Here is a 17,321-nt window from a genome sequence, read left to right on the forward strand (position 1 = left end):
AGTTTGTTTTGTAGACAGAGGAATTAGGGTTTTTTTTTGTTTATTTTTAAAAACAAGTGTGTGTGTGTGTGTGTGTGTGTGGGGGGGGGGGGGGCTAGTATTTCAAAGGGTTTAGCTTGTAGTCTTCTCATAAACCGAAAAGCCTGCTTCACTTATCACAATAAATATTTTAATTAATAGATTTGTTCTCTATTTTTCCACCTCTTTTAGAAACCGCTGCCTACAAAGAGCGACGTCTTTGATGCTGACTCGGAGAGTGACAGTGATAAAGACCGTCCAACTGAACCTCCCATAAAGAAGAAGAAAAAGAAAAAGATCCAGGACGAAGAAGAGTCTCCCCCAAAGGAGAAAAAGAAGAAGAAGAAAGAAAAGCGTAAAGAGGAGCTCAGGCCTCTGCCAGCACCAGAGACAGATGAAGAAGAAGAAGAAGAAGAGAGGCCGGTGACTCCACCCTCTCCACCTAAGGAGAAAAAGACTGAATCAAAAAAGCGAGTGGTTGAGTCTGAAGAAGAGGATGATGAGCCAGTTCTCCCCAAAAAACACAAGAAGGAAAAGGGAAAAGAAGGAGGAAAGCACAAGAAAGACAAGGCAGAAGAGGGGAAGAAAAAGAAGGGAAAGAAGGAGCGAAAGATTGATACTTCTGAAGATGAGGCTACTGCCCCGATCGAGGACGACATAAGTGAAGACCCATCAGAGTCCCAATTCGATGACACTACATCAACAGAGACTGCGCCAAAGTCTTTAGAAAAGCTACGTTTGGATGACAAGTTCAAACAGAAAAAGGGCAAGTGGGAAGTTAAACTTCAGGGCTTTAGGGACCTCATCCAAGACAGGAAGATCAAAAAGCCTGATGCCGCACAGAAAGAGAGCAGCCTTCAGAAACTAAAGAACCTCACCTCTAAGGCCAAAGAGGACCCTGCTCCACACTCATCAGACTCTAGTGACAGCTCCACCCTGCACAAGAAAGCCAAGAGCAAAGGGCAGGAGAGTGCCTCAGCACCACCCAAAGTCCCATCTTCCTCCACATCCTCGTCATCATCCTCATCCTCCGTGACAGCAGCCTGCAGCACCAAGGGGAAAGAGGACGAGGTGGTGAAAGAGGACGTGCTGGCACAGAAGGACACAGGCTCCACTAACCTGTTTGAGAAGTTCCTGTTGAACTGTGAGGCCAAGGACCGCGCCCCCCGCAGACAGCCGCTTCATCAAGCCGCTCCAGAGAAGAGCAGCGGTAAACCCGCAAAGGTAGACCAGTGCTCTATAAACAGATATGCAAACAAGGATTATTTAAGTCAAATGCTTTGCAGTTGTTGTGGTTCATCAAAACTATTTTACTCTCAGGTGTACGATAGAGTGATACCATTTAACCATAACATCATGTAATGAATTTGTCCTCTGAAATATTATAATTGTGTGTGTGTGTGTGTGTGTGTGTGATTATTGAGCAAATAATAATGCTTTTTATCCGAATTACATAATTTTTCTTGCAAAAAATACACCTCGAAGCAGAATGGATTTTTTTTTTTTTTTTTTTTTTTTTTTTTTTTTTTTTGCATTAATGCTAAAAAAAACCCTACTGCTCACTTAATCACTAACAATTTTTTTTTTTCCTTTATCTTAGATGACGGGAAAGACTGATAAGATCCCCAAGCCGACCAAAGAATCTCCGGTTCAGAAACCAGAACCTGAAAAGACAGAGAAGACCAAGCAATCAGATGGTATGGATCATACAACTAAATAGAAAAATGTATTGTATTAAAGTAAAAAAAAAAAACACATCTTGTAGTTATTGTGTTTTGCTTAAGTTGAGCATACCAGTGTCTGTCCAACTTCACAGCTAACAAACTAATCAGGATTTGTATTTGGGAGGTAACACTTTAGAATGGCAGCCATGAAGACAGGGCAGTTATGCTTTTGGTTGGTTGGTTGGTTTGTTTGATCATCATGCAGTTACACACACTCTTAACAGAGGTTTTCAATGCACTTTTCAGCTCCTACAGTCTCCAGAACGGGCCAGAGTTATGGATTTAGTCTCGACAGTGACGAGAAGGAAGGAGAAGAATCCACACCCAAGCCTCGAGAGGATTCACGGGAGCGAAAGGAGAGGACGGAGGAGACGCAGCGACCCAGCTGGGAGAGAAGAACTTCAACAGACAACAGGACAAGGAGGAGAGAGGACAGTGAACCCAGACTGTATATGGCCTGTGAAGACAATCAGGACATCACAGAGCCACTGGAGGCTGCTGACAAATCTGGTATGTTTCAGACTGAACAAAGAGCATTAAGTATTTGTTCAGATAGTGACAAGGAACTTTATTTACTACAACTGCTGAAGGTAACATGCCTTTATTTGAAGATGGTAGGCCTGTATTTCGGATTCCCTCTGTTTAGTAAGTGCACTCAATCATATTTAGTGCAAAATCTCATGTTGATCTGCACTGTTTGCCCACTTTGTGTAACTACATTGCATTGTTGATGCTTCCTGTAATTGTTAATAAGTAAATGCCTCTGGTATTTTAGTAAACAGAGACCATTCATTTATCAACAGGGGTTTTATGGTGAAATATTGCTATAGCAAAACAAGTGAAATCTTTATTTTTCAGCTTATCACCATTTTTATATATCCAAAGAATTTTATGTCACTAAAACTATACTTTTTTTCCTGCAAGGCAGTTTCCTTTAAGTTGTTTGTTTCAACTGTAGGTTTATGTTTTCGTTATTTGGCATTTTATAGCTAAAATCAGCATTAACATTGCCAAAACCTATTTACCCCAATTTGAAGATGTCTGTTAACTTAAAATGATGAATAATATTTTTTTAAAAAGCAGTATCTGTATGCTGCATACACTAACATTAATTAGATTTTCTCCTGAGCTATTGAAATTTAGTGCCAAAGAGTTTTTTTGTTGTTTTTTACTTCATCACGATCTTTTTTTTTTTTTAAGATTAAGATCCTTTATTGTCAGTATACAGTACATGCACACCGCACTGAAATTTAACTTCTGCTTTTTACCCATCACTAGATAGTATATAAGGAATTCAATTCATACCATAAAAGTACCGAAGGTCAGTACCTAGCCCTTAGTTAAGGTGTTCCTTTTATTCCTTTTTGACCAAGTTTAACATAGCAATAACGTGGTACTGTTATTTCACTTCCAATTGATTACAAGCACTGACTGACAGAAGTATACAGGCACTCCCCAGGGTTAAGTCTGACACCTTTTTTTGTCAATTGTGTGTTGTACAGATAAAGGCCAGGCCACACTGAGTTTAGGAATGGATCTCAACCTGGACTGGATGACTCTAGATGACTTTCAGAAACATTTGAATGGAGAGGATGAGATCTTGTCAGGTCCTCCACTTTCACCCAGTAAGTATTTCAATTTCCAATATAACCAGTTTACCATAGCTGCTACTTTTTAAAATGAGATGGGCTTTCAGCGAGTAGCCTATAGACCTCCAATGAGACCAACAGTTCACTCCTCAAAAATATTTTAATATGTAAAATAGAGATGTAACGATTAGAGATTTTGGTGCTACACTTATCGCCAGAGAAATAATCACGGTTTCATGATTACTCAGATTATTTTGCAGAGTGGTTTATACATGGGGGTGCAGTCCATGCCACGTGTAAGTCACGCGCAGACCATACGTACGTCCCTTTGCAAAGTGAAACTTAACACGCATTACTAATGCTGCGTTTCCACTACGTGGTACCGGTTCAGCTCGACTCGGCCTTTTTGCATTTCCATTACGAAAAAGGACCTGGAATCTGGTACCCGGTACTAGTTTTTTGGTATCACCTCCACCGAGGTTCCAAGACTGGGGAACAGATACTAAAACGTGACGTGTAAACACTGCAGACCACTAATTGGTCAGACAGTTGTCTCTGTGACCCGCCGTTTTACAAAAAACAGATGCGGAAGTTGACAGTAAATATAGCGGTAGGTTAATCCACATGATAACAGCCCAAAACTACACCATTCAGTCAGGAGATTCAGTCTTTGGTGGCCGACGTAAAAATTCAGCATGAGCTTGACGAGACAACACACAACAAGCGAGTTTATCAGCGACTCTCTGAGCAGATGACATGGAAGTAACGCGCCGCATTGCTATGATGTCCAGGTAATGTAAAGTCGGTAGTATCCGGTAATGGAAACAGTCTCCAGGAATAGGACCTGGTACCCGAGTCAAGTCGAGCCGGTTCCACATAGTGGAAACGCGGCATAATTCCTCTATGTCTCCCGCTGTTGTGAAGCTCATTTACCTTTTCCCTACCTCCTGAAACATTGTTATCTTGCCCCACCCTCAGAACCGGACCCACTCTACAGGCGCATCAGACTATTTTATGCAGTTTGCCTTGTGATCAAACAGAGCGTGTTTACTCCATCAATTCACAAGTTAACCCTCCTGAAGCTTGTATGACAGTCTGAAATACTGGAGAAGAATGGCCTTACTCTACTAAAGCTATGCAGCCAGTGTGTTGTGAATGGGTTGCACAATGGTAGCCTGAAGCTGCGTAGACGATGGTAGCGAATGCAAACTCTATGGAAACGAAAGTGAGTCCGCATTGAAAATATATTTACGGTCAAGATAATTCAGAAATACGTCCGCCCTCTGCGACAGACAGTCAGCTAGTTCCTTCTGTCATTTTCACTCATGAAATGTTGAATGCAGTGCTTGTGTAACACTGCTTTTGTTCCGTGCCTGAAGCGTGTCTTTGGTTCCACTCTTAATCTACTGTTCTTTATGAGCAGGTTTTTGGCAGTCTTGATGCTTAATTAACCGTGACATTTAAAATCGCGATTAATCGTAACACCATGACATCATTACAACCGTAATGTAAAAGCATATTCAAAATAATACCATAGGATAACCAAATAATTAATACAGAGGTGAGGGCTCATTGTTTGTTTTCCAGTGACTAATGCCTTCCCTGTTCCTGTCAGGTGAGTTGCGGGACGCTGTGAAGAGTGGCGATTACATGGCTGTAAAATTGGCACTTAATTCTAAAGAGGACTACAACCTGGACCAAGAGGTAGGTCTTAATCCTTATTTGAATGCTCTGTGCTGATGCGTGTCTTTAAATCAATCCAACCATAAACTGTTATTTCCATTTTCTGACTTCATATTTGTCTCTTTATCCTTGGCATTTACCTTGAGGCTGATTGAGCCATCAGTTTCAAAACAAAAGCACATTTTATACATTGTACAGCTTGCACCTTGGTTGCCCCCGGTGTGTATGCAGGGGAGTGATTATACAATATGGTTTTCAAAAATGTGACTTGTATGGGTGACTCTTTATCATGGTTTTGTGGTTGTCAAAAAGAGCTCTAATAAGGGTTATAATACTTGGGTACCCACATCGTCATCACAAAAAATGTATGAATAGATTTTGCGCCAGAATCAAACTTCTAGTATATAATACATATTTTTATGATATTTTGCGAAAGGCAAAGCAACATTTTTGCAAGTGTTTTGCAGGCATTCATCTTATGCAAGTGGTGCTGCATTTGCAAAGTCCTGTGTAGAGTGCTTTGTCGATGTTAAACTTTTAATTCATTTCAACAATGTGGTTAACCAAATAACACTTCTAAACATTGTCATGTATAAACCATTGTCACGGAGGTGGGGTTTTTTGTTTTGTTTTTTCAAGCTTTTGTAATCACAGAAACCATTATTTATTTTACTAGACCAAATTTTGACATGAGAAAACTTGTGGGGATGTCTGTGAAAACCACCAGACAAGAAAAGTTACATATCACTACCAGCAAGAGCAGGAAATGGTTGCTACAGACATTTGGTAAATGGCTTATTTTGGGTCTGTGATTTTGCAACCATGACACTCCGGGATCCAAAAATATAACTACTTCAGGACGATTATAGTTGCTTATAAAATGACGTTCTTCTTCAGAATTTAGCACAAAGGAAATTATTTTTTAAGATCTCCATCCATGGACTTCGCTGTTTCCGATGTACAAATCATCATCTCAAGACACTTTTCAAAAGCAGCTTTTTTGCCAACAAATCCAGGTAAGAATGTGGCTTAATGTTTTTTTTTTAATTGTGTAAAATAAGTAAATAAATACTCTTAATAGTTTGAATTGTTGTAGACATTTTAGAGTAATAATCTTAAGATGTACTTACTGATCTAGCAGAAGCTGCAGTGTAGAATAAAATGCATGTTTTAAATTAAAGAGCCATTTTGCCGACTGTTTGATTAAATCTGTTAATCCACTATAAATCAACTACTGAAGTTTTGAGTACAAATGTGAGGTGATATGCCAATCACGCTTACTCTTAGCAGCTGTCTAGAAAAATGGTGTTGGCATTTCTGTCAATTTAGTGCTGTTGTAGGGCCAAATACACCACCATTTTCTTTGATCCATTGTTTTAAATGGCTCTTTAATTTGTGTTAAATTTGTGTTATTACACATGTGTAACTTGGTTTTTATTGAATATTTACCATAATATGCTTTATGTGTGCAAGTTGGATCCTATGACATCATCTCTTTTTTTTCTAGTGAACAAGTCAATGAAGAAAGACACTGAACATATGAAGAACTTGGACAAGATGAAGAACTCTTTGAAGCAGGTACATATACTTTTAGAACATCCTCATCATCAGTACATGCGCAGCACCACTGCCATGTATTCAAGGTCTTTTTTTTATCACATCATACCACCTTAAAAGCTTAGATGATGTGTAGTCAGCTTACTTTTGTCATCATGTAAATGGATAAAAATTACATTTGTACATGGCCTGGTTCTGGATCTCTTGTGCTAAATCACCAGGTAAACAAGTATTACTGTAAAAATACTCCAATGTTAGGTCAGAATCTTAATGTATATAACAAATATCTGACAGCAATTATTTTTTATGACATCACAAACTTAGGTCTAGTGTCAGTGTATGTTTTGTTCTCTCCATGAAGCATTTCATCCAACACCCATGACTACATATTCTTGGTTAGACATTTACAATGTCAAAAGGTTGTAGTCACTGCTTGATCCAATAAAGCCATTAAATGTACTTGAATGGGTCACATGTGGTTTTTGTACTGGAGACATGAAGTGTCAGGGTTTTTACTCAGATGTTGGCCTGAAAATGATGTGTGGCCATCATATTGACTGTTTGAATGAGCTTGGATTTTGGTGGGGCATTGCCAAGGTGCTGTTGTGTAATACAACATTTGAAAAATGTGCAAATGATTTTGAAAAGTCAGTACAAACAAGACATTGCATATTACCCCCATTGGACAACCCAACTACAAACTAAATTTTAGCATGTATTTATTTCCCCCATTTGTAGTCTAATGGGTTTCTAAGTGTACTCATTCAAATTATTCGTGGGATCTGATTTGGCATTGAGTCTTACATATACTTGTTTTTTTACAGGCGTATACTATTGGTGAGAAGAGGTCATTTGAAGGAGAGAGAAGCGGGGTTGAAGAGAGAAGTTCGAGTGATGCTCTTAGGTTGACTTCTAACCTTGACAATGCAAGAAGTGAACCAGGTTCTCCAATGGTAAAAGAGAATATCACACAAGATGGTGTGAGAATGCCAGAGGGTCCCACTGGGTCAAACACTGGACAAGTGGGGGAACATGAACAGATCCAAAAAGACAAGATGGATATAGTTGAGTCTAAAAACACTCCCTGTGATTCATCTACTAAGCAGGGAATTCTGAAGAAGGACGAAGGAGAACAAGCAGATGACAAATTGTCAGATGACACAAAAGTTGGTTTAACAAGTACAGTGAGTGTGAACTTTGATGAATCCGAACCAACAACAAATACAGAAGGAACGATAAAAAGGAACACAAACACTGAACAAAGTTTCCCTGAGATAGAAAATGATTCAAGTGATGATGCTGAGGATCTTGTGGCAGGTCACTCAGATAGTTCAGAACAAGATCAATCTGACTCTGACTCAAAGGAGGTGGGTAAAGGACAACCATGCCGCAGGAAAGCTGTTGAGAGAATACAGCCAAAACGGACAAGTGTAAGGACCTCTAAGAAAATATTTGAAATGCCACAAAGCACAACAGATGAAGAGAAAAAAGAGTCATGCAAAAAGCACTTTTGTTTATATTGCAAAGTGGCTTTTACCCAACTTACAAAGCATTTGGAAAGGAGACATTCAGAGGAGACGGATGTTGCCCATGCAATTCACTTCCCAAAAGGTTCCAAAATCAGACAAACTTTACTTGACCAAATCCGCAATAAAGGTGATTATGAACATAATTGCAAAGTTCTCAAAAGTGGAGAGGGGGAAATTGTTACCAAAAAACAGGTAAAAAACTCCAGCATATCTGTCCGTGACTTTCTGCCCTGCCAGTACTGCTTTGCTTTTTACCGTAAAACTGATTTATGGAGGCACGAGCGATCATGTAAGGCCAGAAAAGGAGACCAAAAGTCCTCTGAAAGGACTAAAAAAGGCAGAGTCCACAGTGCATCTTCTCGACTACTGCCAATGTCAGAATTTTTAACTGGAGGATGCGAGGAAATCATTCACATCATGCATCAAGATGATATCTCGAGGCATATCAGAAATGACCCACTTATTTGCAAATACGGCAACGCGTTGGCCATTAAGTACGATCATGACAAGTCTCAGTTTGCATATATTGCACAAAAAATGAGGGAACTGGGTAGATTTATACTCGCTGTGAATGAACTTGACAACACTGTGCAGTATCTGCATGAAGTATGTATACCTTCCAGATTTGAATTAGCTGTTGAAGGGGCCAAAAGAGCTAGTGGTTTTGATCCTGCTTCCAGCAAGTTTAAAACAGTTTCTCTTGTCTCAAAGATAGGTTACTCCTTGAAAAGGGCTGCTGAAATAGCTTTTGGGGAGAGTCGCATGACAGAGGACAGTGAAACTGAAAGTGAGGTGAAAAAGTTCATACAGCTTCTGGATACAAAATGGAATGAGTGTTTTTCTCGAAAAGCTCTTGCATTATCTATAAAGCAAGAGGTCAAGAAAGTGGAAGTAGACAAATCAACTGTGACTGAAGATTTAATGAAACTCCACCAGTTTATTACAGGGGAAGAAGATGAAGCAAGGAAAGAACTGAAGGAAAGTCCCAGTTTGTCTACATGGAAAAAACTCAGTGAAGCTACTCTGGCAGATGTGTGCCTTTTCAACAGAGGGCGTGTAGGAAATATTGGCAGAATGCTCTTGCAAACTTACTCTAACAGAAAAAACAGAGGAACTTTTGCACCCTCTGCAGATCAAATAAGGAAAAGCACAAAGTTGGAGTTGGAGCTTGGTGATGGTTTCACCAGGTTGGAACTGGAAGGTCAGTATGGAAGGAACATGCTAGTTCTGCTCACGGAAAGAATGGTTTTGTCAATTGACTTGCTTTTTGAAAATCGTGAGCAAGCAGGTGTATCAAAAAATAATCCTTACCTGTTTGCACGGACTGAAGGCCCATCCTTCATCAGAGGATTGGACTGTTTTAGAAGGGCTGCAATGGAATGTGGGGTTAAAAACCCAGAGGCACTTCTGTCCTCATCATTAAGAGAGCAAATTGCCAGTTGCTGGCAGCTTATGAGCCTTTGTGAATCTGAACTGGATCAAGTAGCCAAGCTAGTGGGAAGGACAAGCCAGGAGGTTTACAATCTCTCCAAAGATGCATCACAGCTGGAGGAAGTGAGTAAACAACTGCTCAAGATGGACCGAACACTACCATCAAGTGTACCAGGCACAGCAAAAGAAGGTGAGGACCTTTTACTTAATGGATCTCTTTTTTTTTTTTTTTTTTTTTTTTTACATGTTCTTTATTTCATTTTAAGTGCCAATGTTTTATATTTTGATATTGGGTAAACACACAAATGATGAAGTATCACATTTAGTTATCACAGTCTTTAGTAATTTAAAGCTTTGTTGCCATCAAACTGAAGTTTTCATTATTCTGAAGCCTCTTGGGAGATTTCATGTATGTTAACCTAAACTCAAGGTTGATTATTGTTTAAAAATACCAGTCAGAAAATACTCCAGTTCAGTTCTGTTACTTTAAGTTGAGATACTTCTGTTGTTTTGTTTCTGTTAAGTTCTCTAACTTAATTGAGAATGATTTTCCACATTCTTCTTTTTTTAGGAACTGTATCAAAAGCTGCTATAAAGAGAAGACCTTGGAGTGAGAAGGAGCAGGCAGCAGTGAAGCGATTTTTAGGAGAATTTATTACAAGGATGAAAGTTCCAGGGAAAAAAGAGTGCAATGCCTGTATATCTGCAGAACCAGATCTTGGTGGAAGATCTTGGACAGATGTCAAAAATTATGTACACAATACACTACAGACAGTAAGGAGGAGATACAACCAAGTGAAACCTGAAGGAAATGCAAATGTTGTGAATCCAAAGAGTCAAAAAGCTGAAGCCCAAAACACAAAGAAGGATTTGGAAGACGTAAACATTGCCTGTACTATGACAACAGTGCATCCAGATGACCTGACAGAAACTGCAAATTGTTGTTTGCCAATGACATCACCGTCCAACTTAAGAGAAGCATCCCCACCATTCCCTCAAGAGATGACTTCAGGCTATGCATCCCTGTGTACTGCCAGTACAAATATGGTCTACACTAGTCCAACGTTGATGTCTACTTTTTCACCACTGAATGCTACGGATACACAAGTAGTTCCCACATACACTCCACACAACACTACAAATACATTATTGCACTCTGCGTACACATCAGAGAACAACCGAATTTTGCCAATGTCTCCTTCGTATGCACCGAATGCCACAAGTATGCCTCCCCCTTCAGTTTACTCACACCAGGATACAAGTTCATCATTGATTTCTACTTTTACTCCACTCAATTCACCAAGTCCACTCAATGCTCCCAGTACCTCGATGATTCCTACTTTTACACAACTGAACACAGCGATGGTCCCTTCATTCTCATCACTAAATGACAGAAATGGACCTCTCATTTCTTCATTCACAGCTCTAAACCATTCAAATGCACCACCCTATGCCATAAGTCCCCCCAGGTCCATCACAACAGCACAGGTTGTCCCAACAATCCATGGGCCCAGTACGTCCGATAGAATATCCATTGGACATGGAAGCACACCCATGTCAACTACAGGAAAGCAAGTCCCTCCTACTGTCAAAACTCAGAAGAGAAACAAGAGGTTGTGGAGTGAGGAGGAACAAGCGGCAGTCAGGCGTCAGCTTGGAGACTTCTGTAAACTGGTGAAAGTGCCAGGCAAAAAAGATTGTGATGCATGTTTGGCTGCTGAACCTGCTTTGAACACCAGGACATGGAGAGAAGTCAAATATTTTGTGCATAACTCCATTCAGTCAATGAAAAGAAGAGGTACAGCAATGGCCGCCAAACAACCACAAAGACTAGAACCAGAGATACAAAATCCAAACCCTGATTGGGATGGTCCTGTTTATCTATCCCTGTAGATATTTTAAAGGAAATGGAACGGAAGAACACAGTGATCAGTGACATTTTAGATGTGTGTGTGAGTGTGTGTGTGTGTGTGTGTTAGGCCTTTGGATTTAACCTTGAATTATATGGGGCTTACAAAATTCAATAGACGGCAACTGTTGAAAAATGTACTGTTAGTGAACCTTGGTTTCAGTATCCATGCAGACAACGTGCGGATTGCCTTGCCATTCTTTAAATTACACGACTGAAAAACTGACTGAAATCGTATTCAAGGACCGCGCTGTTGGTGCGCTGCTGCATAAATATACGCTAAACTGATGGGACTAAGGATGTTTGTACTGTAGCTTCGGCTCAAAAGAAGCAGAAATTAATGTTTAGTATGGTTAGACAGCAAATATGGTTGGTTATATTGCACTGTCAGTTTTACAGATCACGGTAGGTTATTTCTCAAAAGTGGTCTAATTTAGATTTGTGAACATCTTGTAAACGTGAACCTTGTTGATTTTTTTTTTTTTTTTTTTTTTTTTTTTTTGGACAAGCAGTCACTGTGGCACCCAGACCTGCTTCCACAATTTTATACACATTTGTGAAAATGGTGAAAGCAATCATTGAATTGTTTGGGACTCTCCAGCTACCGTGACCAGGGCATGTCCCGCCCTGCACTCAGTGAATGAAGGCTTGGTGACTTTACATTTCCAGAGGGATTTTTACACTTGTTTACTTTGAAACCTACTAGGACATATATCTTTGTGTGTACTGTTTTTGGGTAGCATTTGTTTTCTTACCAATTTTGATGATCACAAAAGAAATGGAAAACCTACCAGCAAATATGTGCAGTCACTCCCTCCAATATAATAGATGTGCTTGGATTTGCTTTGCAAATTGCAATTCTAAATGCCTGGCCCTAGTGTACTGTATTCCTGCTTTAGCCAGTAGCCTATAGTGTAGATGGCCCCTAATAGCCTGCAGCAGTAATGGCACACCCTCCTTGCTGATGGTAGAGGGTTAGGAGCTCCATGTGTATACCTCTCACCTAAGTATTAAGCTATATTTTCTGTTGTCTTTGTCATATATGTTTGTTTTGTTTTTGGGTTTTTTTATATGTATTAACAATCAGCTGAAAGCTGTGGTTGTATTTTTGTATCACCACACAGGACATAAGTTTTGCTAAAGTTACTGTATTAAATAAATGTTGATGTACTTTAGAGTCAAACAGTCCATTGTTTGCAATTTTAAGCGCTTTTTTTGGGGGGGGGGTGGTCCTTTGACATAATTATGCTGTTGCCAAGATCAAGTCGCCTTATGTTAATTATTTGCTTTGTAACAATTAATTCCGATTACATTTGGATTTGGTCTAACACAGCAATTTACGTATGGACCTCTGCTAAATTTTGCCTTGTTAAACCACCTGAGCACTTAAGTCCACAAGTCTTGCGTTTCCTCATTTTTACAGAAGTGAAGCGATTTGAAAGTTATAGCATCGCAGGGATTATAAAGAAGAAAATTACAGATATCTTTTTTTGAAGAAATTAGGGATGGGCATAGATAAATAAATATTTAGATTGAACAAATCATTAGGCATTTGGTGAAAATGTGGGCGTCTATCTCTGCAGATAGTGTAAATTCAAATATTCAATATTACCATCAGTCTGACTATGGTACAAAAATTGTCCTGAAAATTTCTAGATCATTTTTTAAGCTATTTTAGTCACTTTTCTTGATTACCTTTTTGTTCAGGACTGAATACTTGTTCAAGTTGGGTTTTCAATAAGCAGGCTGTTGATAGCCTGGATGGGCAACTCTCTAAAGGGTTTTTATATTTTAAAGATGACATTTTTAAGTATGGGCACCTGAAAATGCCATTATCTTCAGTTGCTTTTCATGTTCACTCAGTCGATGGGTTGCTACATCTGTGTGAAAGGGGTATATCTGTGTACCAGTATAGACAGTTGTTAGATCGCACTCTACAGTTGTGTTTGGAAAATAATCTGTGGAAGGTATACAGATCAATTCTATATGATTGTTCATATACTACCTTTGCTGTTTGTTGTTGCAGAATAGTTATTTTTCCCTGTATAGTAAGCATCATTTTCATTGCTGTTGTATAAGCATGTGTCACTCATCATACTGTTGTAATTATGTTGCCTTCAGTTTTTGTTTTTTTTTAAAGAACTCAGTTATTGTAAGGAACGTATAACGTCTGCTTGTACAATAAAATGCTTCTTGGCTTAAAATTTGTTGTGATGGGTCACCACTGTGGGGTTTATTTATTTATTTATTTATTTATTTATTCAATCTTTCCTACTCCCAAGGGCATGTTTGGTAGATTTTAATTTCCATTTGTAGTTTTAAATATATATATACATTTTGTAATATTGTATAATTAAGGTTGGGGTTTTTTTCAGGATGGATCAGGCACATGTGTTTTCTGTTGACCTGTTTTAGATTTCATGAAATTGTGGGAATATTTTTGACCTGCCATTAGTCTTTGTATTTTGTGTATGTTTGTTATTCACCATCTGTTATGTGTCGTATTGGTCTGTAGATCCATGCAAATATACTCTATAACCAAGTGTGCATTCAGTTAAAATGCAGCAAGTGTTCTGAGTATTATACATCAGTCCATCACATATATCAAACTATCAGTTTCTGCAAATAGTTTGTATAATATATTATAATTCCTGCTGAAATGCTCCAGCAACTTCTTCCACAATTAAGCCAATGTTAATATTTTTTCTTGAATACATATACTTTTTTTTTTTTTTTTTTTTTTTTATGAAGCATGAAGAAGCATCTTACCTTTTTACCTTTATGAACGTGAGGAAAGTATTCAGCATGCAGGGTTTTCCCTTACTTCATTAACACAACTTTTCCAGTTTTCTCTCACAGACCAAGGGCAATGTTTATGTTAATTACTAATTGCTTTAAATTGCCTGCATTTTGTGAATATTTACAGATAGGTGGCAAATGTAAGCAGATCCAGGTGGTGTATTATCAAGGATGACAGTGCCCCCATCCATAGGACATCAGGGCTCAGTTTGAGTATGAAAATGAAAGTGAATCCAATTCTATTCTATGTCTATTCACCATATCTCGACGCAGTTGAACACGTGTGTGTGATAACGCCCTCCATCTCTGTCCAAAACACCAAATGTGGGATTGTCTTCAGTTAGAATGGTGTTCATCCCTCTAGTAGATTTCACAGACTTGTAGATTAACACAATTTGACACTTGGTTGGTTTTTCTTTCAGTGAATTGTTCTCCTTTCCTTTTAATGGATAGGTTGTGCATTAATTCATGGCCAGAGTCTGGGAAAGGCTTCAGCACCAAGACCCTGTACATAATCAGGTTTAGCTGATGTATGGATTAAGATACTTTATAGTCCACTGAGAAACTAATGGGACAACTTTAGATAGGAAATTTATTTTTACATTGTCATTATTTCAGCTGTAAATTGTGAATACTTTCTGAAGTACCTTTAAATGTGTAGTTGTGGAGCACTTACTAACATTCTTTTGTAATCTGTTAACCACTGAAGAAAAGTATGCAAGTACAGTTTTCAATCAAAATATAGATAATTGCAAAGTTTTTGCATCTGATTATGTCAGTAAAAATAACATTCATTAGTATTCTGATTATACACCTGTTGTCTTTTCACAGATTTCTTTGTTTTCATTTCATAATTATTTAGATGAAATAATTGAAATAGTTACATTACTTAATGCAATTTTACAGTCACTAATAATCTCGTCACCTATTATATTTCTTTAGTGTTCCCAACGCTGCTCGGACTCGATTACAGTCTATTTGTAACTTTTTTTGGGTACTTTGACAACACATCGGTTATTTAAATAAGATGAGCAATAGGTGTCACCTTAAACAACAAAGTCTTTTCAATATTATTTATGTATTGAGCACAGATTTGACTGATAGGGCTTTACAGTCTAAACTACAACATCCTCCTTCCAGTGACCCTCAGATCAAGTCAGGAAAAACTTCAGTGAGGAAGAAGAATGATAGAATGCCACAGAGAAGTGTCCCTTTTCCAGGATGGACTGTAGTGGGTGTTGTGCAGATAGACATTTTTTATAGCTTAACCCATAAAGACCCAAACATCCATCGTCGACCAAAACCATCTACTGATCTAAACAGTTTAATACCTGTTGATCCACTAATCCTGTCAATACAGGTAAATAATTCTCGTAAAATACAGTTTGTCATCTTTTCATGGTCATCAGATATGACCCATTGGAACGTTCAGAGACTCTGTAGGGAATGTGGAAACACAGTCATCTTTTACAACAATGACTGACCAGTAAAACTCATGGAGTTGGATCAATGACAGTGGATGGACACACTTGTATTTGCATTCAGTCATTGTCTTTGCTGAAAACGTCACTTTTTCAGTTTTCTCTGGTTTTGATATAATAACTCTCAACTTTAGTCTGAGCTTTTATTAACATATACATTATCATTGAATTTTATATAGGAAAATACATGATTTACACTGTAAAAGAAAAAACAGGATAATATTATACTAAATGGTAATAAATCACTTAAGAAAAGTCGAATATAGAGGAAAAAACAATTTTAGAAGTGCTACAAAAGTAGCACTGGGTCTTTATAGGTTAAAAAAAAAAAAAAGAAGAATTTGCTGAAGCACTATGGCCATTAAATGTTATCTGTAAACAAGATGTGATGGCTTAAATATATCACTCTGTCCTCTATAGTGCACAACTGAAACCAAAAAAGTATTGTGCAAAAAAAGAAGAGCTTGTATGATTTCTATGTGTAGTACAGTCCAAAGTCTAATTAGAATGCAGACAGTTGAGTGGGATTGTGTTCACATTAGCCACTTTGTAACATTGGGTGTTTTATTTGTCCTCAGGATGTCAGCGGTATGTCCTTAAGTATGCTGGCAGCAGCGGGGGGACAGGATGATATTCTTCGGTTGCTGATAAAGAAAGGAGTGAGAGTGAACGGACGACAGAAAAACGGCACCACAGCGCTGATGCACGCTGCAGAGAAGGTAACCCGGTCTGTCACACAAATGGTAGTTAATCACACATTTATGATGCCATAAATGTCATAATAGATTCAAATAAAAACTGAAGAAAAACAAAACGTAGAATAAATTTATGCTGTAAATGTGATAAAGCAGGGGTGTCAAATGTGTGGCCTAAGAGCTAAAACCAACCCACCAAAGATTCTAATCTGGCCCACGGAATGATTTTTCAGAGCAAAAAGGCTCGAGTCCAAATCTTCTCTTTGTTTTAGTGCAGAAAAGTAAAATTGTATTATGAAAAATTTACATTTACAAACTATGAATAACTGTGAACAACCTGGGATTTAAACAATATTATGCCTTCATTTATCATTTATACGTGTGCATGACAGATTGCAGTGGATCTTCTAGAGTCTGGAATTTGGAGTTGTCATTATTTATAACTTATTATGCTTGAGAGTAAATATGTGAGTAAATATGTGGCCCCTGAACTATAATTAGTTTATTACCCATGTGATAAAGGCTGAAGAGTAGGTTTCCAGTTTCTGTATTTCCAGCAAGTCTCTGGTCCTCCAGTAGACTGTTCTAATGGCTCAGTGTAAATCCTAAAAACTGCCTCAACAAAGATTTAACTCTCACATTTCAGAACAACTAACAGACTCATGCCTGAGGCCCTCAGGGGTCGTGCTGGTCCTTTCACTGTCAACGTGACAGATGTGTATACAGGTGCAAGAACTGAATTGCTCAGTTTAAGGTTAAAATCAATACGCAATGTACTGACTTGTGATGTGTTCTCACTTTCTGGTTCTCCTAAGCAATAATCTGAATTAACTGTAGATGATTTCTAACATTTTTGGGGCGACAAGATAAGAGAACTGTAATTTAGGGTCAAAACATAGTATTCGA

At 38.4% G+C, this 17,321-nt stretch overlaps 1 protein-coding gene across 4 annotated transcripts in view; it reads left to right on the plus strand.

Annotated features, from left to right (window-relative positions):
* mphosph8 (M-phase phosphoprotein 8) overlaps positions 1-17,321 on the plus strand; it is a 34,434-nt gene that overhangs the window by 5,075 nt on the left and 12,038 nt on the right. For 2 of the 4 annotated variants that reach the window (XM_030124494.1, XM_030124495.1), the window contains exons 3-8: positions 211-1,242; positions 1,619-1,715; positions 1,989-2,252; positions 3,245-3,367; positions 4,947-5,035; positions 16,299-16,439. In XM_030124494.1, coding sequence (XP_029980354.1) covers positions 211-1,242; positions 1,619-1,715; positions 1,989-2,252; positions 3,245-3,367; positions 4,947-5,035; positions 16,299-16,439 — 1,746 coding nt within the window. Of the gene's footprint in view, positions 1-210; positions 1,243-1,618; positions 1,716-1,988; positions 2,253-3,244; positions 3,368-4,946; positions 5,036-5,056; positions 6,031-6,521; positions 6,593-7,395; positions 9,722-10,102; positions 14,123-16,298; positions 16,440-17,321 lie in introns of those variants that run through there. The other 2 variants (XM_030124491.1, XM_030124492.1) reach the window with 2 other exon arrangements.

Source organism: Sphaeramia orbicularis, chromosome 21, assembly GCF_902148855.1.
Source record: "Sphaeramia orbicularis chromosome 21, fSphaOr1.1, whole genome shotgun sequence".
Lineage (NCBI taxonomy): Eukaryota > Metazoa > Chordata > Actinopteri > Kurtiformes > Apogonidae > Sphaeramia > Sphaeramia orbicularis.